The 19,390-nt window shown below is 39.9% G+C and overlaps 1 protein-coding gene across 1 annotated transcript in view; it reads right to left on the reverse strand.

Annotated features, from left to right (window-relative positions):
• The window catches only part of micu2 (mitochondrial calcium uptake 2), a 419,472-nt gene that overhangs the window by 19,233 nt on the left and 380,849 nt on the right, over positions 1–19,390 (reverse strand). Inside the window, exon 9 of the mRNA XM_069891395.1 lies at positions 17,815–17,903. Within this exon, the coding sequence (XP_069747496.1) occupies positions 17,815–17,903 (89 nt within the window). The remainder of the gene's footprint in view (positions 1–17,814; positions 17,904–19,390) is intronic.

Consider the following 19,390-nt stretch of genomic DNA (forward strand, 5'->3'; position numbering starts at 1 on the left):
AAACAAACCCATATCTCCCAGGTCACCATTCTCTGATTCTGCAGGTCTAACTACATGTAGTCACACAGGAGAGTGTAGATGCTGGAAAATGAAACCAAACACAATCTGTTGGAGGAACTCAGCAGGTCAAGCAGTGGTGGGAGAAAAAATGGTCAATGTTTCATGCCAAAACTCTTCATCAAAACCAAGGAAAGTTAGTGCAGAAGCAATATCAAGAGGATAGCATGGGAGGGGTAAAGCAGGTCCTCTACATGGGATTGGCCAACAAGACAGAGATGAAATATGACAGACAGAGGCAGAGGGGTGGCAGATGCCAGACAAAGCAGAGAGAAGCAAGAAAAGTTGATTCTCAACAAAGGGGTCAGGCCAATGGACGCAGCGTGATCTGCTGAGCTTCTTGTGCACTGCAAGAAAACGTATGGGTTTGTAGGATAATTGGTGTATATGGGCGGGAAGAGCTCATGCACCAGAAGGCCTGCTACCATGGTATTTACTTAAATTTAAGGTAAACAGGTCATGTGGAGGAATATGAGTCACACAGGGTGGAGTAGGTAATTACAAGACAAAGGCTACCAGTGCTGCTACCATCAGTCAAGAATTGTAGGTGCCACAAGCCTCGCACCACAGGTTCAGGAATAGCTTCTACCTCTACACTAGCAGTCTCCTCAACAACACTCAATCAAAGACTTATTTAAGGACTTGTGGCAGATGATGATTATGCTAATACGCCATCATGTTGAAGTGTTAGGATTAACAAGACCATACCCGAAGTTGTCAGCCAGAAAAGAGTAGAAGCATTTATTGACGTGCTGTCAGGTGTAATGTAGACACACAATATGTGACCTGGCATCATGACATCTGAAGTGTAAATGACCTCATGACGTAGTTACGTTGAGTAGGCCAAGCCTTCTCAGTATTCCTGCGAGTTCTGCTGAGTCACTATGCCTTGTGGCTGTAATGGCTAATTGCCAGTATATAAGAGGGTGTTGTGTCTAGTCGTCACAAGATGGGAGCTGTTAGCGCTGATTCTGCCCACTCCTTCAAAGCGTACCACTACACAGCTCCTCCCAGGATCAGCAGTAAATGACCAATTGGCTCAGCAGTTCTGAACTAATGCAGACATTCCACGCAGAACCGTACAGGGAGAGTGAAACTGACTTGCCATTCGTGTTGCTGTCCTGGAGCATCGTGTATGAAGGCTGCTGGGGAAGGAAATTATATTACTAAACATATTAACAGTGCTCAATCAATTGGAAAGCTGAAAAAGAATAGATGACAACACGAATAAATTACAGTAGGAATCATGTGAGACACTTAACCTCTGCAAAAGGCAATCACAGGCAGTGGCAAAAAGTCAGAGCTGATTATAGATAATTACAGTTGAGGCACATGAGGAATCCAGAACTATATCAAACATTTGAGATGCATTACCAAAACTAAAAGTCCATACTATAGGCAGGTTGTTGATAATTGTGAGAGTCTACAATGTTAATCCCAAGTCTGATAGGAAAGAGTTAACTTTAGAAAGTCAAGTAGCAGCTAAAGTCTGCAATGACACACAGGAGGTGGTAGGTGGCGCTCTGCGGATCAACTGTCTGTTGCAGCTTAAAGTCTACTGGCTGGCTGCCCGGCCAATAGTTGGTGCTGTGCTGAGCGGGAGACTGAAACCTGTTGTAATCTGTTGTCGCCAGTCAAAGGCCTCAGAATCATCATCGACAGGCGGCATTTTATAAAAATATTAGTTCTCAGGTTAATACCTGGGTCTCAGAGTCTTCCATCGGGGTTGGGGGTGTGTCTGCCTTCCAGGTCGCATGATCTTGCCCAGTGGAGTAAGTGGTTATTCCCTGGATCGTGGGCTTCTTCTCTCGAGGAGGGGACATTTGTCATTTCCCGGGTTGAATGGACTTCCTTTGGGGAGGAACTGCTTGTAACATGGTGGTGGGTGGGGGGTGGGGGGGTGCTGCCGGTTGCATACAACTTGTTGATATATGACCAGGTCAGCTTACTGGAGTTCAGGGTGTGTTAACATTTTGGAAAACTGAGGCTCCAATGCTATGCTATGTCGAGAAAATACACGCAGCCTTTTGATGTATGCAGTCAGTTTAAAATGTTATGGATATGTGTTTCCCCTGACATTGTGGGTAATTAGCATGATGTGCTGCTCAGTTTGTGAGGCAAAAAAAAAACAACAGTTTACGTCTACTCTCGGTCAGAAAAGTGGCAAGTAAGTTGTAAAATGTCTTTTAAACTTGTGGCAAGTTTAGAGTTTTTCCAAACAGTTACCTTCTATGACATCACGCCCCTTGCTGTGTGTTCAGTCGATCATGAAGGGAAAAGTGACTGGCATCCTGATAATTTATTTGCTGACTTTAATGTTATGCTGATTGATTTGCAGTCATTCGTAGCTATGGTCAACTGGAGACAGTGCAATATTAAGATCAGCTGTGTTAGGCAGTCCATTATTTGTTGCCTGCTCGTTGGCTCATTACTGTTTTTACAAGCAAGCTGCTTGCTGCAGAAGCTTTGAGCTTGGGTTTGCAGCGTGTCTGTTGTAGAGTCTAACTACTGGCTAGACCTGTTGGGGTCATCAATGTGGCAGATAATGATTATGCTCATACGCTATCATGTTGAAGTGTTAGGAATAATGAGACCACACCTGAAGTTGTCAGCAGAGAAGAGTAGGAGCATTTATTGACATGCTGTCAGGCTTAATATAGACACACATGTAACCTGGCATCATGACATCTGAAGTGCGAAAGACCTCATGACATAGCTACAGTGAGTAGGCCAGGGCTTCTCAGTAGACCTATGGATTCTGCTGAATCACTATGCCTTGTGGCTGTAATGGCTAATTGCCGGTAGATAGGAGGCTGTTGTGTATAGCTATCACAAGACCGGAGCTGTTAGCATTGGTTCTGCCCATTCCCTCCAAGCGTACTGCTATAGACACTTACTTTTGCACTTTTGATTTTTTTCTCTCTATCTGTATTGCATAATCAGTTTATTTGTATTTTTTATTTGTTTACTTGTGTACATTGAGTCAGGTATTTTTTTGTACTGCCAATAAGTGGTAATTCTGCCACATCCGCAGGAAAAATAATCTAAGGGTTGAATGTGATGTCATGTATGTATTCTATGACAATAAATCTGAAAAGGAAGGGAAAATAGTGTTATAGAGACCAGATGAAATTGAAGGGTGGGAAGTTGAGAAAGCAGAAAAATCCATTAGGGAGATGGACGTAGTGGTTGGAGCCAAAGAGGTTTGAGAATGGGTGGAGGGCTGGTTGAGGTAGTTGCAAAGGGGGTCTTAAAAGAGGGCAGAAGGGTTACAAAAGAAAGAGGGGGCTCATCACTACTGGGCTGCGGACTATACAAGTGAAATATGAGATGTTCCTCTAGTTCATGTTGGGCCTCGATCTGGCAGTGGAGAAGGTCTTGGACAGATTAGTTGGTGTTGGAATGGGAAATTAAAATAGCCCCTCTATTCTGTACCCCTCCTGCTCTGTACTCCCCCCTCCCCCCTTTTAGTCTCCTTTTCTAACCAGAGTTTCATCCTGAAATATCAACTATTGCTTTTCTCCAAATGATGCAGCTCAACCTGCTGAGTTCCTCGAACAGGTTGTGTTTGGCTTCTACCTGCAAGGTCAGCTCCATTGGGCAAGCCAAATATTTCACATGTCTGCATCAAACTCCTGAATCAAACTCTCTATTCTTTCTTCACTGCAAGAGGAAAAGATTAAAGTTTTTCCTCATAACCTCCAGGAAAAAGCACAATATCTTCGCTTAAAGTAGAAAAGGAGCATTTCGGAGAGCACTTAGTACATCTGGAGTGCTTTTAATGGAAACCCAGCAGATTAGGAAAAGGAGTTCTCCAACCCCCAAACAGGCTCTCATTCGTCCCTGAAAATTGTAGTGGAAACAAGTCATTCTCAACAACCAGGAATGTCACCGAAGAAGAATTTGACAAATGTGATTCAAGGTGCAATGAGCCTCCAGTACATCAAAAAGGAATGGTCTTTTCTACAGATAAACATTGGACAACAGTTCTGTTTCTCTCTCCACATCTGCTACTTGATGTGCTGAGTAATTTAAGCAGTTTCTGTTTTTATATTCAACTGGTTTATTGTTTAATACATTGCTTTTCTCTGTCTATTGTTTGTTGGTGTGCACGTAGTCGTCCTGTGTAGCAGCTTTGCCTAATTTGGGACTTACTTTCGGTATCCCTTCAGGATGTGCGGATTTACACCTCAAAAGTTAAATAAATGGGACCCAACAGTATCTGATAGATGTTTTCGATGTAAAAAAGAAATGGGAACAACAATTCATGCAATCTGGACATGTGAGAGAGTAGAAAAATTTTGGGATGATCTCAATCAGATATTAAATAAAATAACAGAAAACAATATACCAAAGAATCCAGAGATCTTTCTCCTAAGTAACATAAAAAACATAGAATTTGGAATTGATTTGGAGGATGCACAAAAAAGATTTGTTAAGATAGCTCTAGCCGTAGCCAAAAAATGTATTATGTCGACCTGGAAATTGGAAGATAATTTGAAAATACAACAATGGTATATAGAAATGAATAAATGTATTCCATTAGAAAAAATAACATATAGTTTAAGAAATAATATTGAAATATTCGAACAAATATGGGAGCCTTACATTAAATACAATAGCGAAAACCTACCGGGGACAAGCATTACCTAAGTTGATGGAAGGAGAAGGAAAGAAAAGAATGGACTCAGTAGAATTTCTGGTGTATTTTTGTTGAATGACAACATTGTCTGACTGGTTTAATGTAACCTAGATTGTATACCTAAAATGGATGGGAGGGGGGGGTGGGGGGGGTGGCTTGGGAGAAGGGAGGGGGGGGGAGAAAAAGTCACTGTATATGTGTGAAAAGGAAAAAGTGTGTATCATGGCTAATGTGATTTATGGTGTGAAAAATAAAAAAAAAGGATGTGCGGATTGACTCTAACATCTCCACAGGAGAGGCAACACTTGCCCTTTTCCCTTCAACCTTCCTACTATCCGGGGCTCTCTATATTTTTTCAATTTTAGGATAGGGTTTCATTTCAGGTAGCATAGTGGCACAACTAGTAGAGCTGTTCCCTCACAGCTAGAGTGATCAGTGTTCAACCCTCACCTCTGGTGCTGCCTCTGTGCAGTGTGGGTTTCCTCTTACATTTCAAAAATGTGTAGGTTTGTTTATTACTTGCCCATTATAAATTTACCTTGAATGTGGAGATGCATGGTAGAATCTGGGCCAACTGATGAGAATGAGTTCGGGCAGGATTAAGGTAAACATGTGCTCGATGGTCCGTGCAGAACCAGTCAGCTTTAAAGATGGTTCCATGCTCTTTCTATGCCTTTAAGTACCTCTTCCAAGATAGAATACTGAATTCTCTGTCTCTTCTACAAAGTGGACATCCAAGTTTTCATAGAACATCTTCGTTCATGATCTTGACGTTTCAATGACCATTCCTTTAATTCTCCATCCCATTGTCATTCTGACCTCACTACAGTTTCTTACAGTTCCAATGAATCTCAAGGACAAACACCTTGACTTTTTGCTCGGCACATTGCAGGCTTCTGAACGCTTAATTCAACAATTTCAGATTTTCATTTATTTAAGCCTTTGAGTCTCACAATTTCAGCCTTTTCCTTCTTCTGATAATTTTGAATAACTATTAGACTTCTGTTTACATCACCACCACCTGTCTTCATCACTTACCTACACGCTATTCTGTCACCTCTTGTTATTTAATCATAGCTGTGGAAACTAGTAAGTTTTCATCAAAATGTTGCCAAAATAATAACTACTGTACCGAGTAACCATTCATTTAAAAACAACTATTTATAGATCATTTTTGCATAAACTGGTGTATATCGTCAATAGATTCTTTATTTGCATGCTGAAGGAAGGTGCTCACACTTCTGACTGTGCACAGCACTGCAAAGGTGCTGGGATGTACTGCTGAATTGGTTTGGCTGAGGAAGAGGTCTCACTGAATGGCTGAAAAGAGTTCAGTCAATAACAATAAACAGAGCCTCTTTGCCAGCTGTCATGAAATAATCCTAGGTTTGATTGTAATAGCTGAGGTGTGGTAGACTTTTATCCTCAAAAATAAACTTTATTCACAATAATTTATTTACAAAAAGGAAAACCATTCAAAGTCTCTTCATATTCAATCATTTCCATGAATGTACATTGTAACTTATGTTCTCTATCTAGCACAATTGCCATCACTGTGTCACCTCTGTTGTTTGAGTAACTTTCCCTGGGTCTTTGCCCCTCAAAGTTGTTAACAGAAGGACTCTAGACTGTGATCTATCCCCAGAGTGCCTTTGCGTGGCTGCTCCAAGCCTCAGTGCACCCCTCAGCATCTACTCCTGCAACCTGGAATGTGCTAGATGGCAGCATTCTCTCACCAACATCTCCTTGCGCTGAAAGACCAACAAGTTTCATGCAGACCAAAAGATGAGCTTCCAGTAGCTTTGAATGTCTGCCTCCGCATGTCTCCCCAGGAACAGTCCGTAAATCAGAGTCCTCTGTCTCGCTGCTGCTGGGATGAACCATGCCAAGGACCCTTGCTTCCACACTCTTAGAGATTGCGCATTCTACAAAGATGTTGGAGTCATGTATATTGGGTGATATTTCTGTTGTTCTGGAAGGATATGACCAGGAGAGCTCCTCTCACTACCAGCCAGGCCAAGTTCTGGTGTTTATTAGTGAGCATTCCATCAGGTAATCTGGACAGTCTGTTCAGGGAACCATCCCACAATATCCATCAAGTCTTTGTCCCTAAGTGTCTGCAGGATGTTCCCTGCTGACCACTGCCTGATGGCCTTCTGGGCAAAGGTGTTTGTTTGAAAAAACTTTTCCACAAAGGATAGGTGAAGTGGCAATGTCAAGCTGACTGGGACATTACACGGTAATGGGGCCAGGCCCATCCTTTGCATTACCTGGAACAGATAGAACCACAGCACATAGCGGCACTTGATACTCTCGTACTTCAGTTCTACGCACAGCCTGATGCAGCCACACATGAACACGGTCATTAGGATGAGGGCTACATTGGGCACATCCTTACTCCCATTGTCTGGCAACTCGTACATAGCGACCCTTTGGACCCTTTCCATTTTGGATCCCCATATGAACCAAAAGACTGCTCTGGCGACTGCCAGGCTGGAGGTGTGGGAGTTGGGCCACCCCTGTACCATGTACAGCAGCACCGAGAGCAGCTTGCACCTTAGAGAAAGAAATGCTTGGCATTGAAGTGAAGGATTGAGATTCTGTGCTGCGAATGGGGTTGTGATGAGCTTTGAGGCTTGTGTAGGAATGGAATTGAAACCGAATGGATAAATTCAGATACAGAAAATGAAATAGTATTGTAATACAATAATGACATGTATCCTATTAGCCTGCAAATGTCGCTTGTGGTAAACAACAGGGTAGATATGAATTTTGCAAGATGGAACATCAGACAGCTGTCAAACCATTAGCTGGATAACCATGGAAGTGAGGGAAAAATTTCTCATGTCTTTCTCTCAGACGGTGTAAGGCAGCTCAAATGTAGATTGTATAAGAATCAGCCTGGTAGATTATAACTTTTACGTTAATTCCAGTCTCCTTGTTTTTTATATTATATTAATATTGCAAATCCATGGCAGTAACAATATATTCTAAATGAAATGAAGCTAATCCCACCAGCATTAAGGCGAACTGCACCAATGCCAAAGATAAATGACAAGCAGCAGCATCTATGATTGACAGAAAGGATATCAACTCGGAAGATGAGGAATAGCAAGGGGTGGAAAACATTAGTGGGGGTGGTATATAGGCCTCCAAATAGTAGTGTAGAGGTGAGGGAAGGCATTAAAAGAGAAATTAGAAAAGCATGCAATAAGGGAACAGCTGTCATCATGGGAGACTTTAATTTGCATATAGATTGGACTAGCCAAATTAGTAAAAATACTGAGGAGGAGGAATTCCTTCAATGTTTACGGGACGGTTATCTAGACCAATATGTCGAGGAACCAACTCGGGAGCAGGCCATTTTAGATTGGGTATTATGCAATGATAAGGGGTTAATCAACAATCTTGTTGTACGAGGCCCTTTGGGTAGGAGCGATCACAATATGATCGAATTCTCACTCGACATGGAGAGTGATGAAATTAAAACCGAGACTAAGGTCCTGAATTTAAATAAAGGGAATTATGATGGTATGAGATGGGAGTTGAGTAAGATTGATTGGGTGGTGTTTATGGGGGAGTTGACTGTGGATAGACAATGGAAAGCATTCACAGATCTAATGGAGAAATTGGAAAAATCGTTTATACCGGTTTGGCATAAAAATAAACCAAAAAAGGTGACTCAACCGTGGATAACAAGGGAAATTAGAGACAGCATTAGGTCCAAAGAGAGAACATATCAATTGGCCAAAAAAAGTAGCACAACCGAAGACTGGGAGCAGTTCAAGATGCACCAAAGGAGGACAAAGGGATTAATCAAGAGAGCAAAAATAAATTACGAAAGTAAGCTTGCGGCAAATATAAAAACCAACTGCAAAAGTTTTTATAAATATGTCAAGAGGAAAAGATTGGTGAAATCCAGAGTAGGTCCTTTGCAGTCGGAATCAGGGGAATATATAATGGGGAATAAGGAAATGGCAGACCAATTAAATTCTTACTTTAGTTCTGTTTTTACAAGAGAGGATACAAATAACCTCCCAAGGATGTTGGGAAACATAGAGACTAATGCAAGGGAGGAACTGAAAGAAATCAGTATCTCTAAGGACATGGTCTTGGGGAAATTGATGGGATTGAAGGCAGATAAATCCCAAGGGCCTGATAATCTACATCCTAGGGTACTTAAGGGAGTGGACATTCAGATAGCAGATGCTTTAAGAATTATTTTCCAGAATTTGATAGACTCAGGATCAGTACCCATGGATTGGAGGGTAGCTAATGTTACCCCACTATTTAAAAAGGGGGGTAGAGAAAAAGTGGGGAATTATAGGCCGGTGAGCCTTACATCAGTAGTGGGCAAAATGATGGAATCCATTATTAAGGATGTAATAGCGGAGCATATGACTAGCAGAGAAGGGATTGGACAGAGTCAACATAGATTTACAAAAGGTAAATCGTGCTTGACAAATCTATTGGAATTCTTTGAGATGGTGACAGCTAAAATAGATGGGGGAGAGCCAGTGGATGTGGTGTACCTGGACTTCCAAAAGGCCTTCGATAAGGTCCCGCATAAACGACTGGCTTCCAAAATCAAGGCTCATGGGATTGGGGGCAAAGTATTGATGTGGATTGAGAACTGGCTGGCAGGTAGAAGACAGAGAGTTGGGATAAATGGCTCGTTTTCTGAGTGGCAGGCGGTGACCAGTGGGGTGCCACAGGGATCTGTACTGGGACCCCAGCTGTTCACAATTTACATTAATGATCTGGATGAGGGGATTGGATGTAATATCTCCAGATTTGCAGATGACACTAAGCTAGGAGGGGTTGTGTGCACGGAAGAGGAGGTCAGGAAGCTCGAGTGTGATTTGGATAAATTGAGGGACTGGGTAGATACATGGCAAATGCACTACAATGTGGATAAATGTGAGGTTATCCACTTTGGTAATACAAACCCAAGGGCAGATTAATATTTGAATGGCAATAGATTAAGAGATGGGGAAGTGCAGAGAGACCTAGGGGTACTTGTACACCAGTCTCTGAAGGCGAGCATGCAGGTACAGCAGGCGGTTAAAAAGGCCTTCATATCAAGAGGGTTTGAGTATCGGAACAAGGATACCTTACTGCAGCTGTACAAGGCCTTGGTGAGACCACACCTGAAGTATTGTGTGCAGTTTTGGTCACCTTATCTAAGGAAGGATGTTCTTGCAATGGAGGGAGTGCAGAGGCGATTCACCAGGCTGATACCTGGAATGGGAGGAATGACTTATGAGGAAAGATTGCGCAAATTGGGATTGTACTCGCTGGAGTTTAGAAGATTGAGAGGGGATCTCATAGAGACCTATAAAATTCTGGCAGGACTGGACAGAATGGATGCAGATGGGATGTTTCCAATGATGGGAAAATCCAGAACCCGGGGCCATGGTTTGAGGATAATAGGCAAACCATTTAGGACCGAGATGAGGAGGAATTTCTTTGCCCAGAGGGTGGTGAATCTGTGGAATTCATTGCCACAGAGGGCAGTAGAGGCAGGTTCATTAAATATATTTAAGAGGGAATTAGATATATTTCTTCAGTATAAGGGTATTAAAGGTTACGGAGAGAAGGCGGGACGAGGTACTGAACTTTAAGATCAGCCACGATCTCGTTGAATGGCGGAGCAGGCTCGAAGGGTCGAATGACCTAAATCTTCAGAAAGTATTTGGCCCACCCACATAAGCCAACAATAAAACTTTTATTTTGCTGGCTTGTATAAATATTTTCCATAAAATCAGAGAAGATTGACAGACCAGTAAAATTATTTCTGTATCCACAACCAAACTTGTGCACGTGCACCTTCTCTTTGTTATGTTAATATTCTGCCATTTGTCCAATATTACATAAGAATATTAAACCTCTTTTCTCACACCAAGTTTTCAGTTATGCTCAGTCCTTGAAATTTTTTTTTTGGAAGTCCTTTCTATGAATGTTTCCAAATTGATTAAAACAGGTGAAGGCTGCAAGGGCCCAAGGACATTCGGGATCTGTAAATCTGTGAAGCTCATGAGATGTCATTGCATCTTAAGCGATAACTAGTTGTGTTGTAGGCATCTGCCCATTAGCCATGAACCCTGGGCATCTGACCTAAACAACTAAAGTTGTAGCAGACTGATAAAAGTAGAAATTCCCATCTGGAAAACTTGGATTTTCATTTGCCAGTTTACTTTGGGAATCTTTTGCTTTGGAAGGATTTTAAATGCAGGGTTTCAGAATTAAGAAATAATTTTCATCAAAAACCACACTTGAGTGAAGCAAAATAAATGACAGACATTAAAAGTTTCTAATTTAACAAGAACAATTTATATTTTAATAATTATATCTACAGTGAATGTCCCAAGAAGCCTGGTTTCTCAAAATAAAAAAAATACCCACCTCAGACAGGCTCAGAAATTAGTGAGCACCAGGTTCTTTGTAAAATAACAGTCAACAAAAAGTGACCATTGAGGCCGTTGCAGTAAAGTACCATATATACTCATGTAATTGTCGATACCGTGTAATTGTTGACCGCCCACCCCCCCCTTCTTTGGCCCAAAAATAATGTGTTTTTGTATGACCTGTATAAAAGTTGACCCCCCTATTTTTGGCCCTGACTGCCTGCCCACTGGTGCTCTCAATGCCCCAACCCCAAACTCTCACCCCTGGCCTCCCACCCATCTGAGCTCTTGACACCCCAACACTGGATCCATGCTCTGGCCACCCACCTACCGGAGTTCCTGGTGCCTCACCTGCCTGCCCACTGGAGCTCCTGATGCCCCAACAGCAGACCCATGTCCTGGCTTCCCGCCCACTGGAGCTCCCGAAGTCTTAGCAGCAGATCCTCGACCTGGCCACCAGCCCACTGGAGTTCTCGACACCCTGGCCACCTGCCCATCCAAACTCCCGATGCCTTAACTGTGGACTTACCACTCAGTCCTGGCTATCTGAGTGCCCAACGCTTTGAACGATGCAGGTACTTACGATGACAAAAATTTGACTCCTGTAAAAGTCGACCCCCCCCCCCCTCTTTTGTTGACCCTCTGAAAAAGTGATCCAAAAAATTTGGCAATTAAAGACAAGTATATAAGGTACATTTAAATTTGAAAACACTTAATAAAACCATCTCCCAAACATTATATGATTATGAACATTGGTTATGTAGAAAATGGCAGTAGAAACTGCAAAAATAAAATATGATAGCTTAAAAGAAAAGTACAATTCATTAGTTAAAGTGCTCTGACAATTAGATCATCGAGGCACAACCTAGAGAGAAGTTTATCACCAGCAGAGGGTAGTAGAAGCTTTTCAAAATCTCAAACTAAAAGAAATTTAGATCAACACAATCAACCAATATCACTAATAGGCCTGTAAAAGTTAATATTAACTTTTGTGTTGTTGATAAACAGAACACACATTTACAAATTTTGAGCTTGGCAAATCTTTTCCTAAAGAAAACAAACAATTGTAAATTCTTTCACAGAATTAGAAATGTCTTATATTGAGTATATCTCTTTAAAATAGAGCACAAAATTGGAAAGAAAAATGGTAATGAAATGAGCGGAGTTGATTATTAAGTGAGTGTGAATTGGAAGAAATATATTTCCAAGACAGTATACAAGTTATTACAAAAATATTATCCTAGCTATTTGCCCTTTGGTACTTTTTGTACCAAGGTTAATATGGTGAACATTGCAGTTGTTACAAGTGGCAGAAAGGACTTGTGCTTAAGTAACAGAATGATTTCTGCCAGTTCTCCCTTACCCATGTAGTGCTGTACATTGAGCAGCCCAGCTGATAACTTACAAAACCTGCCTGGTGAAGTCTGCCAAATTGTAAAACCAGTTGAAACTAATATTTAAATGCAGTTGCCTGGAAGAGAGCCCATTGTTTAATAATGAGCAATGTTGGTTAACCCTCCATATGCTATTTAGCAATTGCAAAATAGTCTGGAAATTTTGTTTTGTCTATATTAAACCCCTGCAAATACTGACATAAAGCATGAAGAATATAATCATTCAAATTTTTCTATCAACTATGAAAAACAAATGTAAATAGAAAATGTAATTTGTTCACATCTCAGTGAAAATTTGAAATGATAGCATTCTTGCTGTTTGAAAAATTTGTTACATTAAATCGGATTAATTCTGAGTGAATCAGTCTAGGATTTGAATCATAATATTGCTGTAATACAGGGTACTTTATCCAGAACTAATGCATTAATAGGCATTGAAGGATAAACTTCATCGACACATTGGGCAAGGCAGTATTGAAGGTTTTGTAAACAGGGTATTTATAAGAGCTTTGGAATTGATCAACAAAATATTCAGCTGGACTTGGTTGGATTAAAACTGATACAGAACAACTGGATCCAAAATGCAAGGTTTAAATTTGTTGCCTCAGGCTTCAAAGTTCCCGGCTTAAGTTTCTTAGTTCAAAGATAATTTTCCCTGTTGACAGAAGGATTGTTGATAATATCTGGAAAAAACTTTTAATAGAAAATAGCTAAAATTGAAATTCTTAATTTAAAGCTGTTAAATTTCTAAACCAGACTCACGTAATTTGGGTACAAAATTCCTGTTTATTTTGTTTTCATCACAGGCCTGATTAAAGTTCAAAGTTCAGATCTATTGTCAGAGTACAGTTCAGCTAGTTGAGTGTTGTTCTATTGAGCCACACAGTCATAGGTTTATAGCGAGAAATTCCAGGAGCTAAGAATGCATCCTTGAGGTGCTCTGGTACTGAGGGAGATTGTGAAGGAGATGTTCTTACCAATCCTCACTGAATGTGGTCTGGAGATGAGGAAATCAAGGATTCAGTTACACAGCAGGGTATTGAGGCCCAGGACTTGGAGTCTGCTGATCAGTTTTGAGTGGATGATGGTGTTAAATGCCAAACTGTAGTCGATAAAGGGCATCCCGATGTATGTACCTTTGGTGTACAGGTGTTCCAGGGCTTTGCGTAGAGCCAGTGAGATGGCATCTGCCTTAGACTTATTGCTATGGTAGACAAATTGGAATGGATCCATGTCACCACACAGACAGGAACTGATATGCTTCAACACCAGCCTTTCAAAACACTTCATCATTGTCGATGTGAGGGCCACTAGTCAATAGTCATTTAGGTAGGTTACCACATTCTTCTTGGGCACTGGTACAATTGAAGCCTGATTGAAACAGGTGGGTACCACAACCTGCCAGAGTAAGATGTTGAAGATATCTGTGAATACATTGGCAAGTTGGTCAGCACAGATTTTTAATAATTGAATGGGTACTCCATCCGGACAGGATGCTTTCCTCACATTCACCCTCCAAAAGGCAGCCACATGTTATCCATGGATAGGGACAGGAGAAGATCATCAAGAGGTCATAGGGGTGTGCAGTGGTGATCCTTCCTTGTTCTTACGGTCAAATCAGTCATAGAAGTCATATTAAGATTTCATTGTACGTAACAAGCATGCAACTTGTAAAAATTTTGGTATGTCAGTCTCAAATATGCATCCTCAAATTAAATAAATGTTTAAAAATCAACTAAAAAGGACCATCCTGAACAAGAAAACTCTTTTGTGTTTTCCAATACAGTCACAGTGTCTGCAGACTTTTCTGTCTGACTCCCTGAATAAGAAACCTTAAATGCAGAATTTCACATCTCAAATTTTATATGATAAAAGGCAAAATTACTCGTGCATTTACAACAATGTTTAATTTGAAATCAATTCCTTTTTTTTCTAGGTGCCAATAACTTCTGCATTTTATTTTTGAAAAGATGGATGTACCATTCTGGTATGGATTATTGTTTAACTGATCCAGTCTCCAAAGTTCTTGGCCTAGACATGTGAACCCTTCTGATATAAATGTTGTGAACTGAATCTTGCTATACACATGCTGGATGCCAGATCTGCCCATGTCATATCAGTTTCTGTACTTTCTAAGTGCATAATTGTCTTTGAAGCAACTATGAAATGTCCTGTCATTATACAGTTCTCTGTGTCATCCTTTATTTTGTCAAACTTTCCATCAGGCCTTAGAAAGCAAAAGAGTTCTAAAATGCTCACCACCAAAATGCAATGTACCTGGGAAAAGATCATTTGTGTGTCGTTGCTGCCTGTTCATGCACATTTGTGCCTTTTAAAATTATTAATGGGCAATGCTGGTTATAACTCCACATGTGTTAGGAATATGATACACAATGGGGAGCAATAGTTGATGGGACTATGTCATGAGTTTAGTCTGTAACTCATTCATGCCTGTGGCAGCCGAATCATTAAGCTCATTATCACTTTCTGCTTTATGTTCTTGTAAATTACATTTATCACTAAGTATTCTTCTTTCTTTGGCTTGGTTTCGCGGACGAAGATTTATGGAGGGGGTAAAAAGTCCACGTCAGCTGCAGGCTCGTTTGTGGCTGACAAGTCCGATGCGGGACAGGCAGAGTTAAAGGTAAGGCTTGAATTAAGTTATTATCTGAACAAGTTGATGTCATTGCTGCATTCCTCAGTTTCCCAAACAAAGAGTATTTCAATATGATTAGCATAACTAACTTTGCAACCAGTGTTTTAATAAAACTTTTGTAACTCATGCTGAAAGCGGTGCCTGTCTAGTCTTTACCAGATGTTGGTACCACATGCATTTTCTGGCAGCCAACAATCCGAGAAGAAGGTGTGCTAATCGCTTCCTCTCACGTCTTCCCCTCACATCTTAGTCCAGGGGGGGGTGTCGATATGAATCAGTTGCAAAATTTCTGATGTTTTAAAGGAGATGAAGCATATCAAGAAAGGCTGAAGATTGAACCTCAGAGTCAAAATGACCCAATGTAAAATCATGAGCTGCTCCATCCTCTTAAATATTCTGCACATTGAACCATATATTTTTTTTAATTGATTCTGAGTCCATTAGTGACTCAGTCCAAACAAGGTTGGGTAGAAATTGAAAAAATTAAACAATAAAGTCTGCAGACACTGTGATTATGGTATATCCCCGACCATTTTGTTCAGGCACCTGTCTACTTTTTGCTCATAAGTTAATGAAGGGCTCAGGCCCGAAACACTGGTTATGCATCTTTATTTTTGCTCTATAAAGAACTCTGCATGACTTGCTGAGTTTCTGCAGCGTTTTTGTGTAACCAAGAAATTGAAAATCAAGTTTGCATTGTTCCCTTTGTAGCTCCTCATGGATGACAATGTTTTCTAATTAGCAGATGAAGGAAGCTTCAATTACCAGTCTGTCCTAAATGGATTATAAAGGTGAGAGAATTAACAAGACATTTTCCATCTGATGGAGCTGGAAAGCTCAACCACTGTTCTGTTTCTCAATTATCCAGTGCCTCCAGTGTGTCTGAATAACAGATCAAATCTTGTGGGTAATCTTATGAATATGGCTACTTGATAAGGTGCTCTGTTTCCCACCAAGAAGTTAAGCCCCCACCCCCATAATATCTGATAATAAATCTGAAATTTGAACAACATACATTTTCTGCAATTTAGTTAAACATTTAAAATCCTTCTATATTTGTTCTATTTTTTTCTTTGTTGGTTTAATTTTCTTTCAAATTCATCTCTGATAGCTTTAATTTTTACTTTGGTTATCTTTTGCTATTTATTCCTTTGTTGCAATTTTGCTGCCCTTTACAAAATTCCTTCCAGATCAGGTAAAATTATTTTTAGATCCCTTCTCCTTGATTAGATATTAGTAAGTCAACATTTTCACCACGTGGTTGTTCCTGCTTCATGTCATGCAGAAACCTGGTATATTAGAATGCCTTTAGTTCTTTTTTTAAACAATATGTCTGGATGAAAGACAGAAGGCTGGATTCCTCACTGGACACTCTTGCCAAGAAGCAGAGCCAACAGGAAATGATAGACATCAAATTCTGTGGTCATCTGTTCAATTCCAAGCAGTGCTACATGAACTACTCCTCCAAATGTTTGCTGTGAATAGTAATGGTGTGGATGGTAATGCTTGGATATCAACTATTGTAAAATTTGTACACTACAAATAGGAAAATAACTGTTATCCTATAACTTCGCGCTTCTTTTCTAACATAGCATAAGTACATTAAAAGATAATTATGAATGAGATAAAAAGATTGCAAAAATATTTTGACAAATTTAAAGTGGGAGTATTCAACAGGCATTACACTTCATTGTTCAAGTAAATCCCAATGATCTCCCTTATTGAATAAACATAAGTACTGTTGTTAGGAAAGCTTTTAGCTTAACATTTTTGCATCTAAAATAAATCAATGAACAATTCTCTATGATTTGCCATCGGTCAGCTCCACACTCTTCTATTGTGGTTCCACCTCCAAGCTTAGCCAAAGAAAATTTAAGAAAGATGGGAATTAGAACTTGAATTTAATAATCTTTCTCATTCTTCTCACGGAATTTTCTTTCATTTCAAATCTATAGTATCTCGTAGGCATAAAACAAAACAATCTCATTGAAAAATATCACTGCTTTCTTTTTGACAATTAGACATATCTGTGTGGCTCATCAGTCACCTCCTTTCAAAACACACAGACACTTTGATCAATGGCAAACAATGGTTTCCTATGTGGTAAAAGTACTTTGAAGAGAAATCAGATAAAAATCATTTTTTTCCATTAAGAACTAGAACGATGATTTGGTTGATTTACCAACAAATACAATTCGGGTGAAAAGTGATATCTGAACTAAGGTATGCTGACCCTTTTATCTTCTAAATAAATGGGTAAAGCCACATTTAAGCAGCTTTTATGGAGTGATCAAGAGCACATACCTTAACCATAAAGACAATGTGCAACTCCCTCATTGTACTCAAACACCGACCAATGTTGAAAAATTATCTGCAATAGACCATAAAAACAGAACCTGGAGCTCTTAACAGATGTGGGAGTGCAAGTTCAATTAAAGTTTCTATCTCTGTGGTAGGCAGAGATAGATTTTTTTATCCACTAAACTTTAAAAACACACTAAAAATCTGCTATGATCTAATTATTCAAACTATTACTAAATGGCACATTGACAATGATTTGCATTTAAGATCAGAAGGTGCAAGGTTTAGGAAACTTTGTATGGAAGTTTTGTTTTCTCCTAGAGAACAGGTAATGAGCAAAAATGGAAGAAAACTTACCTATGAAAGTCTTTGTATCGAAGCTTATGCTGTCCTTCGTTCCCAAAGAAGTGCACCAACAATGTTGTGTTCATTTCTTTCTTAACTTCCTAGAGCAAAGATAGAAACATCAAATGTAGTACTTCCTAAAGTGCTGAGTGGTCAATCACTATAGATGCTGACGTACTTGATGATCAAAATGGAACATCTTGAATAATGATTTACACCATTCAGTTAAATACATCGTAATCTGGCACACTCACGCATTAATGGAGCTGTAGAAATGGTCCCAGGTGAATGAAAGCAAGTGTGGAACAAGGGTCCAGGTGGGTGCAAGGGTGTGCAAAAACCAAGGCAACAGTATGTGAGAGAGCTCAGGAATCACCAGCCAGTGAGCGAGTTGCTGAACCACCCAGATTTTTGAAAAGTGGGATTAGCAGATTATATGGCTGCAGATATTATACAAAGGGATAGCACATTTAATGTTTTAATCATTTATGTGCTTCAGTTATTTTTTTAAAAAGTAATTATAATTAATTTTTAAAAACTTCTCATTTATTCAATCTGAATGTCAGAAATAATTAAGTGCAGTAGATGTATATTCTGCTCTTTTCAGGGTATTTTACAGTGATCAAGGGCTTTTTGAGCCAGCACTTGATGTACAGTGATGTGGGGAGACCACAAGTTGTTGAATCTGGGTGATGAGATCTGACCAGCATGATCCAGTCCAGTGAATGCAAGCCTTTGCTACCCAAAGATTTAACTTCCTACTGCCATGATTTCTGATCATTTTACATTGTTGACATACAATGTGACCCCGTTATAACGCAATCATTGGGGGGTCCATAAAATATCTTCGCGATAAAAGTAGGGTTACGCTAAATCGCGGTTCAAGAAAATCAGCGTTCAAACTGACCCAATGTTGACCTGACATCCTAAAACACCCCTATTTGACCCATTTTTTTCATGTTTACCTTCTGGAAAGTAAATTTCCTTTGAATCAAAGAATTCAGCAAATAAATAGTTCTAACAGTAGAAATTAAAACACAAATTAATTTTTAGTAAACAAAACAAAAATAAAAACATTCAAAAATATTAGCAATCATCATTTACAGTTTATTTCTTTTAAAAAGTGATTGAGTATTCCTTGCTTGAACGTAGCTGGTGGCGGCACTGTCGGCTGAGCAAATTTCTCATGACACTTACACATGACAGCATTTAAACCGGTCTCACCATCCATTGCTACCTTTGAACTGTGAGGTTCCACTGATCTGCTTGTCAAACTTCTCGGCTTGAGCTTTGAGTACAGGACTGGAAATTGGAAGGCCTTCTGAACTTATTGAACTAACCACTTCTCATCGAGGCTGACATCTTAAGGGGTTTGGCTTTTAGTCCTGTTTCTTCTTCAACTTGCCAAAGCAACATACATAACTTTTCTTCTTGCGATTTCCAGCTGGGAAGTGTTGATTCCGGTAGCCTGAGGTCTTGTGCAACTTGAGTTTGACTCTTAGTCTTGATCACATCAGGTATGTGAAGCTCATCTTTCACAAAAAGTTTTTTTTTCTCGCAGTTTGTTCCATTTTGATCTAAGTCACCA

Source organism: Narcine bancroftii, chromosome 7, assembly GCF_036971445.1.
Source record: "Narcine bancroftii isolate sNarBan1 chromosome 7, sNarBan1.hap1, whole genome shotgun sequence".
NCBI classification, from domain to species: domain Eukaryota; kingdom Metazoa; phylum Chordata; class Chondrichthyes; order Torpediniformes; family Narcinidae; genus Narcine; species Narcine bancroftii.